This window comes from Ornithorhynchus anatinus, chromosome 16, assembly GCF_004115215.2.
Source record: "Ornithorhynchus anatinus isolate Pmale09 chromosome 16, mOrnAna1.pri.v4, whole genome shotgun sequence".
NCBI classification, from domain to species: Eukaryota; Metazoa; Chordata; class Mammalia; order Monotremata; family Ornithorhynchidae; genus Ornithorhynchus; species Ornithorhynchus anatinus.
This window is the reverse complement of record NC_041743.1, coordinates 33,664,489-33,680,067: the sequence shown is the minus strand read 5'-3', so window position 1 is coordinate 33,680,067 and position 15,579 is coordinate 33,664,489. Positions and strand designations below refer to the sequence as shown.

The window sequence follows — 15,579 nt, the reverse complement described above, 5'->3', positions numbered from 1 at the left end:
GAAACTCACAATGTAGTACTCATGCTGCATCCTTTGTGCCGGGGCCAAAACAATTTCTTCTGACACCTCACTGCACCGTATCCAGCCAGGCACCTTTTGTCAGGAGAATGTTCTCTAATTCTGCAATACCATTTTATGAAAACGTGTTTTGGCAGAATTGACTGTGTTTTTTTGTTTTGGGTTTTTTTTTTGTAAAAATGATATTGGTCCTTGCTATAGGTAGCTATTGTTATAGTTATGTACAGAAATCAAATAACTACCAAAAAGGTTTATTGATTTCTAAGCATTGTCATCTTTCTGCCTTGAGTTGACTGCTGAGGAGCCCATAACAATAATAATAATGATTGTGACATTTTTTTAAGTGCTTACTATGTGCCAAGCATTTTACTAAAAACGCTGGGCTGGATGGATGAGACATTCATCTGTTAAAAGTAATGGTTGAAGCAGATGATCTTTGGGGGACTCTCCCAGCTCTATGATTCTATGAAAATGGAAGCCAATTTAATAGATTTATGTGTTCTGATGGGATCAGTTTTAGAAAGCACATTTTATTCCTTCCTGTTCACCTGTTGCATATATAGTTCTGGGGATTGAAGACCATGTTTTTTCGACCATCATTTTTAATCTCATACATTCTGCCCTTTTATTCACTTTATAGCCTACACCATCAAACAAGCGGGCATCCTCTGACTTGAGTATTGCCAGCTCGGAAGAAGACAAACTGTCCCAGAATGCTTGTGTTCTGGAATCCGTATCGGAAAAAACAGAACAAACCACCACTGAAGAAAAAGCCAGCCACAAAGCGTTGGAAGAGAAAACACCTTCTAGTGAGCCTGAGAAAATTGAAGAGAGCACTAATGATGCACTTCCTCTTAATGATGCTGAACTCCAGAATGGGTCGCCATCCCTCATAGATAATAAGAGCGAAGAGAAGGGACCTGAAATTAAAGAAGTCGCAGAAACCTTAGAGGAAGTCGCCAAACCAGAGTTGGATAGAAAAGAGGTTGTAGGGACCACTGTGGAAACAAATGTTATACATGATGTAAAACCTGAGAAAGAAAGCAATCTGGAAAATCATGAGGTGTCTGAAAATAATCTAACACAATTAGAAGAAATTGAAGACACCACTGTCCAAGGTGCAGAATTAGTCTCTGAAGAGACTGGAGAAAAGGAAGAGAAAACCAACGAAGTAGAAGTCCCGGGAGTTGAAAATGAAATCCAGTTAACTCCAGAAGGGATGAAAGAGAAAGAAGGGGAGGATAACACAATAAAGAAAGATGAGGCTGTCAGCTTGGAGGAAGTCGGTGAAGTGACTGATGTAGACCAGAAACCAGATGCAGAGAGGTCTGAGGAAATTCAGACTAATGATGGGAAAGAAGTGGCTGAGCTGGATGAGAAACCAATACCAGAGATGGCTCAGGATACTTTGGAGGCAACTGGCATCAAGGAAACCCAGGTTGAAAGTTCAGGTGAAACAGTTGGTGGAGATCAGAAATTTCCACAAGGTAAAATTGAGGGTGCAGCTGAAACAAGCAGAAATGAAGAACATTTAATGAGCAATTCAGGGCATATGATTGATCTAAGTGAGAACTCAAATGAAGTAGAGGTAATTAGTGAGCCAGGTGTCACTGGGGAGACCCAGGTCGTAAATGCAGGGGAGGTGATTGGGACTGACCAAAATTCAAGAGGCAGTGGAATTGAAGATGATCATAAAACCAAGATTCTGCCAGGCCCGGAGACCACAGACGTTCCGAGTGAAGTGTCGATTAACATTGAACCTCAGGTTTCTGCAGCTTCACAGCCTAGTGAACTGCAGCCCACTACAATACCCAGTATCAGCATTAACTCTGAAAAAGCTGAAGATAAAGGGGAAACAAGAACTTCATCTGGACCTGATCCCGCCCTGCAGCCAGAACCTGAGAATCAAAAGGAAAACGATACCGATTCAGGTACTGGATCCACCGCTGATAATAGCAGCATTGATTTGAATTTGTCAATCTCCAGCTTCCTAAGCAAAAACAAAGACACTGGATCAATATCTTTACAAGTAAGTGGCCACAATTATTTATTTAGGAGGCCTGTCACAGTCACATGAGCCTTTCAGAGTTTGTCCTTTATGTGGAGCTGGTGTCTAGAAGATTAGCAGTAAATTAGGATAACATTCAGTCGCATTGCATTCATGAGCCTTAAAATGACATTCCATCTGAAAGAAGTGAGAGAAATTTTAGAATGAATCGGTAAAGAAAGAAAGGCTTTTGAGATATTTAGCTGTTAAGGTAAAGCTCTGTAGCATTTTGAGCAGGCACAATATTGTTTATAGCAGATGATCATTTGTTAGCTTTGGCCAGGATGAGTTACAAAATATTATGTAACATCTGGGTTAGGAAAACTCAAAAGATTTCTTTGTTAAAATGTATTTTGCTTAGAAAATTGTTTTTAAGTGACAGTCCATAAATGCTCAATTTTTCATGTGTAGAGTGAGAGAAAAAAGATGGGGGGACTACTGGGAGGAAGCAAGCGAAGTGGGGCTTCAGAGGAGCAGGCAGGCTCTGAAGAATGAATGGGTCAGGAAGAGCCCATTTTGGATCTTTTCAGGCCAATTTGGGAGCTCTCGGGCCTTGTCAGACCTGCAGTGAGGGAGGCTGGAAATCCATTCCTAAAGACAGTTGGAAGAGTGGCCCCATCTCTCCCTGGGGCCTTTCCACACCCAATAACATAATGAAGTCTGTCCTTCAGGAAACACGAAGACACAAGAAAACATTGAAGAAAACACGTAAATTTGTTGTCGATGGTGTAGAAGTCAGTGTTACGACTTCAAAGATAGTCACGGATAGCGATTCCAAAACTGAAGAATTAAGATTTCTCCGGTAAGTCGAAAAGGAGTGTATATATTCCCACTTTTTGAATGTATAAAAGAAACCCTTTAACTGCCTAGAGAGAAATGAGCTAGTTTTTTGCTCATTTGGGACTGTTGAATTTATTTATTTTTTTGCTTTTGGACAAGGATGAAATTTCATCTATAAGTGCAGTTTAACAATTGCTAACTTTGTGAACCAACTTTTAAAAAGTGGCTTTTCCCAATTTTCCATATTTGCCCTCTCTTACATCACCACTGTTATATTTTGATCTATTATCAGACGTCAGGAACTGCGAGAGTTAAGATTTCTTCAGAAAGAAGAACAGAGAGCCCAGCAGCAGCTCAACAACAAATTGCAGCAACAGCGAGAACAAATTTTCCGGCGATTTGAACAGGAAATGATGGTGAGGACTTGAATTTTGCATCCATGCATTCCTAAACTTTAAGTGAATTTTGTGCTTCAGAAAAGTTTCAGATTGACAAAAATTCAAAATTAGGTGAAAGTTGATTGTTGACCCATCGGCCTGGAGCATAGACGTTAGTGAACTCCTCAATGGAGAAAGAGTTAGGAATGCTGCTCAATAGCTTTAATGCGCTCCATTAAATCTCCTCTCCTAAACAAGTTAAGAATTAAGTATGATGTTTGGGAATTGAAATAATATGTGGACCTAATTGCTCTGCAGAGTAAAAAGCGGCAGTTTGATCAAGAGATTGAAAATCTTGAAAAGCAGCAGAAGCAAACAATAGAACGCCTGGAACAGGAGCACACAAATCGCCTGCGAGATGAAGCGAAACGCATCAAAGGAGAACAGGAGAAGGAATTGTCCAAATTCCAGAATATGTTGAAAAACCGAAAGAAAGAGGTAAAAATGGGATGATTATTTTACACTGCTAAGGGAATGAAAATGTTTTGATCCGAATCCAATTGAAATTAATCAGTGACGGAAAAAGTTCAGAATTTAGTGTTTTATTCCAGTTCTATCTGTTTGGAGTTTCTTGAAACTGGGCCAAAGATATATGCTTCAACTTCTAAGCAAAACAGTGTTACAGATGGGCAACCCATACTCTTCTATTCAGAAGAAACTGTGGATATACTAAATGACGAATTGTGTATACTTAATATATTTTGTGTATATGTAATGTTTGTGTGTGTATCATTTGACATTTAAGGAATTGTTTCATAGATTCTTTAAAGAACTCACTTGAAATTTGATTTGAGGATTTTTTAATCTAGGTAAATGTATCAGTTATAAGGCTGGACTATAAAATTGAATTTTTTATACAGTGAAAAAACAGTACTTAAAAAACATTTGAAAAGAATGTTGTATGGATATTAATAATTTTGTTGTTTTTTTTCCTATTGCTAAATTTCTTGCACTTGGGGAGTCCTACTGGTGATTGGGTCTCAAATGGGGCAGCTGGTGTAAGACTTAAATACACTGCATTGATTCCAAAGCAGTTCTTTCACAGAAGCAGGAAGAGCATGTGGTGATTTGGATTCTCTTTTCTGTGGGTTCTTCTACTTTTAAACAATCCTGTACTCTTGGAAGTGAACAGACGCGGCCCAAAGGGGTATTCATCTCAACCTCTAAATGATTCAGTTGAGGGAGCTTAAAATATGCCATCTGTGGTTGATCTTAATCTCATGGTATAGTAAATCACAATACCTACAAACTATCCATTTCTGGAGAAGATTATTATTTCTAGTGGTTTATCACTTTTCCAGTTTAAGATATTTTCGGGTAAATGTAGCATTCAGATCATCTGCCAGGTGGAATGCTACATGTCTTCTACATAAAATGGCCAAATGTGCTTTCTGAAAGCACTCTAGATTTAAAATGACAGTCTTTTTGTATGTGCATATTACCTGGATGTCCACTGGAAATTATACCTTTTGAAATTGCCCAGCCACCTGTGACTTGGCAGCTAATTCTTGTGACTTGAAATACTTTACTTTTCGGTTAACTTTTGAATCTCCAGTGCCAATAAAGACCTTTACCATTTTATGTTATTTCAGAGAATCAATCGAAACTATCACTTGTGGTAGAATCCCTGCTGCCGGTGATAATTTTCTCATTGATTGTTTGGAACCCTTCCCTGTAGTTTGTTCAGGAAAGACAATGGCATTTAGAAATGACGAGCACCTCACTAACATTTTTGTATATATGGTGTAAGGATTCTTTTTTTGCTCAGATAAAGCATGTTCTATCCTTTTCCCCTCTTCCCCGCCAAACTAATACCTAAAGCATGTTGAAGAGTGCTTCCAAACAGCTTTAATACTTGTCGCTTGTGTGCTGATGATAAATGCTTGCTGTGGAGAAAGTATTTCCCCACCTCCTGCATGCTTATATACTGTAGGTTATAAATGAAGTGGAGAGAGCACCAAAAGAGTTGAGAAAAGAGCTCATGAAACGCAGGAAAGAGGAGCTTGCGCAATCCCAGCATGCTCAGGTAACAGCAGCAGCAGCTTGATGCTACTAAAACCAGAAAGCAGCATTATTTACCCAGCTTAATGCACTACTTAGAGGTGGAGTTTACCTCTGCCAACTAATAATTTTCCATTGGATTGTCCCCAAGGGAGAGTCCAGTATGCTTTTTATGTGGTGCAAAGTTCGTACTGATATGGTAGATGTAAGTTGGTGACGTGACATTTGACTCAAATGTTTGGTCACCTTTTCAGTTAAGGAAAATATACGTGATGGTAAATTTTAATGCTTTTAGGTGGTAAGTATTTGTGTCGTTACTGATCACTGTTAATGTTTGAACCCGATACTTTCTGGGGGAAAGATTATTGGATAAAAATGAGGCCTGTTTATGAAAGGGGAATCTTATGGAGGCAGAAGACGCAAGTAAACTTTGATGGTTTGAAATCTGTGGTTGGCAAAAAAAAGTTGCTCGTTCTGTAGTCTCAAAATTCAAAGGGTATTGAGACAGAGTGCAGGGATATGTTGGGGAACTTTTTAAAACCAGAATCGTTTATCAGACATTCAGTCCTAGATAACAGGTGCTTAATAAATCCTTCCCCTTAGAGTGATTGTGATCCTGCAGCTAAAATCAAAACAAGGGAAAACACTGGCTACCATGGGGCTAGAGGTACTTTAACCACATGCTTTGGAGCTGGGCTGAATTAATTTTGAAAAGCGATAGAAGTTATACATATTCAATAGTTGGGAGGAAGTAGAATATATTTTTCCAGATGTGGCTGGGAGAAAAACTTTGGTGTATTCAAAGTGTACGTTCATAGATGTGTGTCAGATTTAGAATATGGAAAGGCCTAGCACTGAGTTCTTTCATGTGTTAGGATAAACCCATTTTCGTCAGTTTAAGGATTCATTTTAGTTAGATTTTATGCCCTCTGCTTTCCCATTCAAGGTGAAAATATCTATGAACTTCATGCAGACTATATAAGTCATTTAGCCTTCACTAAACTATAGATTTATTCCCTTTAGCTATTATTTTTGTTGTAAATAACGTTAACTTTCTAGGTAAACTACTGACAGCAGTTGGCCAGTGACACAGTTCCTTCTGTTTGCTAAAGCTGTAACTCTAGTAATCCTTGAGATTTTTTGCATTTATTGTTTAATATCCTTTCATTTTTGAATAATGGAAGTATTTTCCTTTACTCCTGTGATGTGGGAGGCTCACTGTATTCTGATCCACAGGGCGTTGCTCAGGTTATGATTCAGTCTTTTCAGTTGTCATCTTGTACGCTCTTCAACGCACAAATGCAGGATGTAAGTCCCAAATGCTTGTAGGGTGACTTCTCCTATTTTTTTTTTTCTTTTCTCCTTGACTCACATGTGCCTGCTGACTAACTTCCCCGCTGGTTGCCTAGGTGAAAATCCATAAAGCTAACAATAACAATGAAAATGTCTCAGAGAATGAACCTGTGCACTAGTGATTTTTATCTCAAAAGAAAGAGAAAAATAGCTTATGCATTAACATCATTATGAATTTTGCACATGTGAGAAATTGGGTGCTGTGTCTAGGTTTTATCTCGGTGTGCAGTGACATTTCGTGTTGCGTTTTTTTTGGTTTTTTTGTTTTTTAATGAAAGTATGGCTATGGTCAGAAAAATCACTGTGTAAATGCCCACCCATAGCTCTGCTCCAATATTATCCCAAGCCATATCTGTTTACTGAACAGCCCAAGTAAGTTACTTCTGTCCAAACTGAGGATCCACATTAACTGTGGCACACCAAGCTGTTTTGGCAAGCCAGTCATGGTGTTTCTTGAGGCCTCCTTAGAAACAACTAGCTAATCTGACCCCTGAATTTGTTTGGTTTATACTATTTGGTCTTGACATCTGAGACAGAAATAATTGTTTGATTTTTCAGCTTCCAAGCTAATTCTTCATTGCTGGCTCTTGTGGACTCCTATATAGATTTTTAAAAAGAAGATTAAATAATGGCATTTTTCAGAATGGGGGAGATTACAAACACAAATCATTTTTCTGATCATGACCGTGTTTTGTAGACTTTCCTGCCATGATTTAAAGCACTATATTTCTATAGGGGAGAAAGCAGACAAAATGTCATTTTGCACAGTGTTGGTTGCACAGTGTATGCACTGCCCCTCCTTGCAGTTTTAGGGTATCTAAATTAATTAATAAAAGATTTCCTCTTCTCTCGGTTTGAGGAAAAAATAATATTGCCTAGCTCCAGAACCAAGATGGCCCCAAAATCAGATGCTTCAGAATAGAAAACTAATGCATTCATTAATCCATGCACACTTCTTTCCCCTTCTTCACCCTCCTTACCTCCACCCTCACCCACCCGCCTCTGTGAGCTTGTCACTTGTCCCCATCTTTGTAAGTCATTTGATGGAATGAGGGAGAGAGACATTTACTTGCCTGCTCTCCAGAATCTTTGCCCAAGATTACTCATTTCCTTCCTGTGGCTGACATTTTCCTCATGTTCTCATTAGTCTGTATTCTTGTTTGGGATTTTTCACTGCAATAATAGAGGCAACAGTATTTTTCTGGAGTTGACACTGTCTTTTTGTATGGCAGGAGAAGTTAAATTCACTATGTTTATGCAGTTAGGTCCAGAGTAGGGTGATGAAAGAAGAGAATGGGAGACTCTAAAACTGTCTGAATCTACTCATCATGGCCACTGAAAAGCAGGAGAGGGAAAGAGAAAAACTAAGGGGCAAGAATCAGACGGTAGAAGCGTTTGACAGAAGAGGACAATCCATGGGAGAGAATTGTAGCAAAAAAGTGGCTCAACCCAAAATGTCACCTTCCTCACACTGAAGACACCTTGATGTGGGGATTGGTGAACTTTTTGATTTCTCAGAGGCCTTTAGAGTGACTCATAACTTACTTAGTTTCTGCCCGGCCACAAATTAATCCAGTGTTGGCTTATGTGCTGTTTTGATCATGGGGGAAAAGAAGTTTGCTGCTGCCTGACTGTATCCTCTTCTTCAGCTTGACTACTTATGCCAGAATGTACGCACATGGGTCAGATCTTTTTTTTTTTTTTTTTACAGTCCAGACTGTCCTATCTGGTAGGGGTTAGAGGGAATCCTGGATTTTACTTCTGAGGCCGCTGTCGTGTACAGGATGATCTCTGTGACAGTTCACAAAAAACACCGCCTATAAGTCCATGCTCTGCACATCAGTGTCAGTAACTCAGTTCTGTACCTGGGCCCCTCCAGCCCTAAAAGGGCCAGGCACTGGGACAAGGTGGAGTGGGGGAACGGAGGGTATCTTAGCCCACTGCAAACCTCCATAGATTTTTGAGGGACCCAGCCCACTGGCTAGGCTCGTTAAGGTTTCAGTGCTTTCTCTCTCATCTCTCCTTCCTGATTTCCATCTTTTCCTTATCACCCTTCTCCAGACTCCTAGGACTCTGCTCGCTTGTTGCAGAAATGAGGGGGGGATTGTTGTTCCATATGGGAGCTCTGGACTTCTTTCTTAGTGGCCAGGGACTGGAATCTAGACCGTCCCATGATAGAGATGACCTCCTATGCCATTCCTGGTTAAAATCATCATTCTAAGAAGGGTTTTTACTTATGGTTGCTAGCGGTAGTCTCTCCTTCCCTACCTCACAAAACCCCTTGGTTTCTGGACACTTCAATATGTGAAAGACCATTTTAACCCACGCTTCCTCTACTTCAACTTCTATATTTAAACAAAAGTTCATTTATGTTGCTATTAATACATTCAAATTCATGTATCTCATTGCCAGATGGAACATTTTGCTCACAAAATTGGATTCTAGCAATCTTTTACCTCCTTACTACCATTCACATTTTATGTAATCAGTCAGTTAATCAGTGGTATGTACACTCAGTTCTTCCATAACCTGTGTTTTGGATACAGTGCTATTGGAGAAGTAGGGAGTGTTCTTCCAATTACAGACTTTTGTCTGGATAGAATGTGGTACACTAACGTTCTTGATGCCCATTTAAGGCATGTATACTATGACATAATTTTCCTAGTGCAGGAATCATCAGAAATGTAACCCCCGTTTTATGGGAGAACTGAGTCGGTACTATTGAAGAGATAAATCCGTCTAGCCTAATTAAAAATAAAAGGAAAAAGAATATATCTGTTTAAATTACCTTTCTATACATTCTGAAATTGGCGTTCTTTTTTTAAAATCAAGATTTTTCCAGTGTTTAAATCCATCAAACATGTAGCCTCCTCTCTTTCTTTCCCAAGCAGTTTTTCAAACACTGAATTAACTGACTTCCAGGATATTACTTGGACACATTTGTAGATGAATTCTTATGCCTGATGTTTCACTGCACAATTAATATCCTTTGTAGTTCAGTTGCACCTGTAATTCAAGGACCTGGGAATGCAGTACCCCGACATTAATTTGCCCTCAGATTTTTTTTGACCCTTAGGCATTACGTCTCTTTTTCAGTTTGATGCTGCTCTAAAGCTGTTAGAGGGGAAAATGAACTCCTCCTCAGCCTTCTCTACCATCTTCTCCTTCCTTCCTTCACTTGAGGGGTTGAGAACCCAGAGCCTCCCTCAGTCAGTACTCTTTTCATGGACAAGCACAAGCCAGGGCATCACATAGTGTGTTCACAAAAGAGTTCTAATGAAGTAGAGTTTCACATAGAAAGTAATATAAAGTACATTAGTGCATTTTCAACATCTCTCCTCTAAACTCCAAGCTTGTGGTGGGCAGGGAACGTATCTGGCAACTCTGTTGATTCATGCTCTCCCAAGCACTTAGTACAGTGCTCAACACATAGTGAGCATTCAATAAATACCACTGGTAATGATCACCCAAACTGACCAGTGTTATTTACCTGGGTTCTAATCCTGGCTCTGCCACTTGCGTGCTGGCCTTGGGCAAATCACTTAATTCTTCTGTGCCTCAGTTTCCACATCTACAGAATGGGGCTTAAGTACCCTCCCTCCTTCCCTCTTAGTCCATGAGCCCCATGTGAAGAGGGAATGTGTTCAAACTGATTGTTATGTATTTGTCCTACTGCTTAGCACAGGGCTTGGCACAAAGTCAGCACTTGCCAAATACCACAGTTGTTCTTATGTAAATGGATTGATTTTGAAGGATTTCAGATTAAATGGGCACTTCAAAAAAATCTAAATATGCTACTTAGTTTTCTGTGTTCACGTTCTGTTCAGCAAAAAGGCAGCTTGCACTAGCTAAATATGCCATCCTCTATGCCAAATAGATGTCATCTAAGATTATTTGAAATGGGTTTTAATCAATAAGGTTGTGCCCCTACTGTATGTCGAGCACTCTATTAAGTGCTAGGAAGAGTACAATAGAGATGAAAGGAAAAACCCCTGCTCCCAGAAGTTTACAGCCTTACGGGGAGACTGACACCAAGCACTCTAAGTCATTTAAAATACTCAAAGGGAGAGGAATTAAAGTGCCTAAGTCAGGTAAATTTTCCAAGGTTCTCTTGCTCTGATGCCATTGTGGGGATAATGATGATATTTTTCAAGCACTTACTATGGATCAAGCAGTGTGCTAAGCACCGGGGTAGATCAGGTTAGACACAGTCCATAGCTCAAATGGGGCTCAAAGTCAAAGAGGAAGGGCTAGCAGTGTCTTTATCTCACTTGACAGATGAGGGTGGCTGTATTGCCATTCTGGAAGACCTCAGGGCTAAAACTGAGTGAATGAGGGAGAAAGGGGGATCACAGGACAGTGTGAATTGTTAGGTCACAGAGTTCAGTCCAAAGATTATTCCTCCTGACTTCCTCCAAACTTCGAAATTTTACTTGTAGTTCATCTGTGTCTCACCGTGGTCTTTAAGTTTTGGGTTACACATCCAGTACTACTTGAAAAACACTGCCTCCTTTTTTATTGTCAAAGATTTCTTAAGTATTATTCTATTGCCATTTGGTCTTGGGAAGAAAATTCTGTGGAAATTTTACAAGAGAAAAGTACATGTTTAAAAGAAAACAGTGAAATGGTGGTTAGCCATCTAACAGGATTTCTGGACTTAAGAGAGTAAAGGAAAGGTTTAAATGGATCTTGAATCCCCTTAAATAAAAAATAAGGTCCTCATATGTTTACTTAAACACAGTATTAATATTATTAGGACATTTCAGAGAAGTAGTTCATGGTGTCAACTTTCAAGGAATTCATAGTTTTAGACTTGTGGCTTAGGCTACAACGTTCCAGTGAATTCTAGATTTTGGCAAAGAGAATTTGCACAGCAAACTTGTAGGTCCTTTATTTCCACTGATTTAATAGCAGCAGCAATGTTTGAGTACCTGCTGTGGGCACAGCATTACCCTAAGCTCCTGAGAACCTCACTAAGAATAAAAGATGCAGAGTCAGGCATCAAGGAGCTTACAATCTAATAGTGTTTTCTTATGTACTCACTGCCATTAAGGTCAAATAGATGATTCTTTTATTCTGCTTTTAGATATTTTGTCAAAAATATATGCTTTGCTTTTTTTTTATAAAAAGAAGTAACCTTCAGTTTAGCAGAATGATGACTCAAATTGACTTGAAATAAAATGCAAAACACAGATCCTCACCTTTTGAAGGTGAAGTCGGTGTCTTAGGACAAGTGCCCAAGCAGTACTCGGTGGGCCTGTCCAGTTTGGGCCCAGGTTCATCGGTACAGATCTGGCCTGGATGGAGGGGGTGTTTCCGCCTTATTCCACATCACCTCCCCCAAAAGACTAGAGATGCCCACTTCAGGAGAGCCAGGGGCTCCTGCAAAAGCCAGCTCCCCGCAGCCATTGGCCCTGAAATCACCTTGGCCTCTTAGATAATAATAATAATAATGGCATTTGTTAAGTGCTTACTATGTGCAAAGCACTATTTTAAGCGCTGGGGAGGATACAAGGTGATTAGTTTGTCCCACGTGGGGCTCACAGTCTTAATGCCCATTTTGCAGATGAGGTAACTGAGGCACAGAGAAGTTAAGTGACTCGCCCAAAGTCACACAGCTGACAAGCGGCAGAGCAGGGATTTGAACCCATGACCTCTGACTCCCAAGCCCTTGCTCTTTCCACTGAGCCCCGCTGCTTCTCTGATATAGACCTCCGCTCCTAACAAAAACTCCTCACTCTAGGCTTCAAGGCTCTCCATCACCTTGCCCCTTCCTACCTCTCCTCCCTTCTCTCTTTCTACCGCCCACCCCGCACGCTCCGCTCCTCTGCCGCCCACCTCCTCACCGTCCCTCGGTCTCGCCTATCCCGCCGTCGACCCCTGGGTCACGTCCTCCCGCGGTCCTGGAACACCCTCCCTCCTCACCTCCGCCAAACTGATTCTCTTTCCCTCTTCAAAACCTTACTTAAAAATCACCTCCTCCAAGAGGCGTTCCCAGACTGAGCTCCTCTTCCCCCTCTACTCCCTCTGCCATCCCCCCTTTACCTCTCCGCAGCTTAAGCCTCATTTTCCCCTTTTCCCTCTGCTCCTCCACCTCTCCCTTCCCATCCCCACAGCACTGTACTCGTCCGCTCAACTGTATATATTTTCGTTACCCTATTTATTTTGTTAATGAATTGTACATCGCCTTGATTCTATTTAGTTGCCATTGTTTTTACGAGATGTTCTTCCCCTAGACGCTGTTTAGTGCCATTGTTCTTGTCTGTCCGTCTCCCCCGATTAGACTGTAAGCCCGTCAAACGGCAGGGACTGTCTCTATCTGTTGCCGACTTGTTCATCCCAAGCGCTCAGTACAGTGCTCTGCACATAGTAAGCGCTCAATAAATACTATTGAATGAATGAATGCAGGTGATCTGGAGCAGGTTTCCCCATATCAGACTTACATCCTCCTAGCTGTAATTTATTTCAGTCTTGGTCTCCTCTGCTAGACTGTAAGATCCTTGCAGGCAGAGGTCACATCTACCCTTTCTGTTGTACTTTCCCAAGCCCTTGATATTGTGCTCTACCCTCAGTCAGTGCTCAATAAATACTATTGATTGACCGGCTCATCCTCTGGGATGGGTGCAAAATGGCCCGGTCTCAGGGAAGGAGAGAAGCACTGTTGGCTGAGGCTTTCCGTCGTTGGCATTCAGCTCTCCTTACCCCATCGGGCACGGTCACGGCCCTGCACGGTTCTCATTAGCTTCTCCGTAAGGATAATTTCTGACTACCAGACCCTCCCTTAGATCTAAAGCCTTTGGTAATATGGGGGCTTACAGTTTCCTAACAATTAATCCTACTCCCAACACCACACCTGCTCCAGACTTTTTCTGTGGATCAGGGATCATCTCTAGGCTTAAAGCATCTTTCTCAGCAAATAGTAGGAACCACACCTGCTTCCTATTAAGCCACAGTTTTTACATAGCAGTTAGTCAGAAAGTTGCATGACATAATGTACTTCTTCTTGGCTTTGAGGTTGGCATGAAGTTTCTTGCCAACAGTTTCCTCCTCGGGACAGAAGAGGGTTTTGTAGTTTACCCATTTATTAGATTTCGGTTAAATTGTACTCTCCCAAATGCCAAATACAGTGTCCTGCACAAAGTAAGCTCTTAATAAATATGGTTAATGCCTTCCTTCCTTCCTTTGGTGGTTTTATAGATCACTTGGGAACAGTCCCTACTTCGGTGTCCCGCCGACCCCTCAAACTTAACATATCCAAAACAGGACTCCTCATCTTCCCGACCATCCCTGACTTTCCCATCACTGTAGACAACATCACTGTCCTCTCTGTCTCACAAGCCCATATCCTTGACATTATCATCTCCTCTCTCTCATTCAACCCACATATTCAATCCGTCACCAAATCCTGTCAGTTCTACCTTCCCAATACTGCTAAGATCTGACATTTCCTCTCTATCCAAACTACTGCCATGTTGATCCAGGTATTTATCAGAACCTGCCTCGACTGTTGCATCAGCTTCCTCATTGACCTTCCTGCCTCCTGTCTCTTCCCACTCCGGTCTTTCCTTCCCAGATGATTTTGCTAAAAAATTTAGTCCACATCCTCCCCTCTCCTCAAGAACCTCCAGTCATTGCCCATCCATCTCCACACCAAACAAGAAGTCCTTACCCTCGATTTTAAAGCACTCAGCTCTCCCCCTCATACCTCACCTTGCTGATTGCCCACTACAACTCACTCCTCTAAAGCCAACATACTCGACTATCTCAATCTCATTTATCTCGCCGCTGACCCCTTGCCCTCATCCTGCCTCTGGCTTGGAACTTCCTCCCCCTTTATATATGACAGACCACAACTGTATTTAAAATCGTATTTAACTGTATTTAAAGCTGTATTTAAAATTGTATCTCCCAGAGATCTTCCCTGACTAAACCCTCATTTCCCCTAATCCTCCTCCTCTCTGTGTTGCCTATGCATGGGGATCTCTTCCCTTTAAGAACTTGATATTCACCTCAGCCCCCAGCACTTAGGTATATACCTGTAATTTATATTAATGTCTGTCTCCCCCTCTATATTGTAAGCTCCATTTGGGCAGGGAACACCTCCGCCAACTCTCTTGTACTATACTCTTTCAAACGCTTAGTACAGGGCTCTGCACACAGTAAGTGCTCAATAATAATATTGATTCTCAAAGTTGTCAATTTACCAAATATCCTATTGCTTCAGTTTGTTGTACAGTTGAAGAAGAGACTAAACATTTGATATATGTTAGATATGGTTGCCACTTTAGCCTCTTTCCAGTTGTTCCAAAAGCTGAATGACTGGTGTTTCAATAAAATGTCCAATTTGTTGTTTATGGCTAACTGAGGTTGAACATCTAGTTGAGAGGTCAAAGAAAACTCAATAGAGAATTTTTATTTTAACAGTGAGTGTTTGTGACTCTGCAGAAACGTAACTGATTTAATATTCTCTAATAGGAACAAGAGTTTGTTCAGAAGCAACAGCAGGAATTAGATGGGTCACTGAAAAAGATCATCCAACAACAGAAGGCTGAGTTAGCCAATATTGAGCGAGAGTGCCTAAATAACAAACAGCAGCTCATGCGAGGTATGTGTCTGGACTGTGTTGAAAGAAATCTCAGAGCACTATTTTAAAGTCACTTAGGGAGTTAATTTCATCTCCAACCTATGGGGAAGAGAGGCAGAAAAGAGAAGGACCCTAGTAGTAAAGGAGAGAGTAAATGTTTTAATAGGAAACAGTGTTCAATTTACAATTCTTTGGTAGCAGAAGGGAAATTGTCATGCAAAATTAGTCCCTGCAGACAGCTCCTATTTTCTAAATGCAGCCAGAGCCACGTTTGAAATTTTAGCAACTCCATGAGTGTTATACTTTTGAACAGAGCTCATGATTATATAATAGATGGGAATTTAGGCACCTGTTTCCCC

General features: G+C 40.9%; 1 protein-coding gene across 4 annotated transcripts in view; it reads left to right on the top strand.

The window, feature by feature from the left end:
• SLK (STE20 like kinase) overlaps positions 1-15,579 on the top strand; it is a 49,997-nt gene that overhangs the window by 23,787 nt on the left and 10,631 nt on the right. For 3 of the 4 annotated variants that reach the window (XR_003765279.2, XM_029081277.2, XM_029081279.2), the window contains exons 9-14: positions 659-2,047; positions 2,737-2,867; positions 3,138-3,261; positions 3,541-3,720; positions 5,216-5,308; positions 15,112-15,241. Coding sequence is in view for 3 of the 4 variants with exons in the window: in XM_029081277.2 (XP_028937110.1) it covers positions 659-2,047; positions 2,737-2,867; positions 3,138-3,261; positions 3,541-3,720; positions 5,216-5,308; positions 15,112-15,241 (2,047 nt within the window). In the remaining variant the exon portion in view is untranslated. The remainder of the gene's footprint in view (positions 1-658; positions 2,048-2,736; positions 2,868-3,137; positions 3,262-3,540; positions 3,721-5,215; positions 5,309-15,111; positions 15,242-15,579) is intronic. The other variant, XM_029081278.2, reaches the window with a different exon arrangement.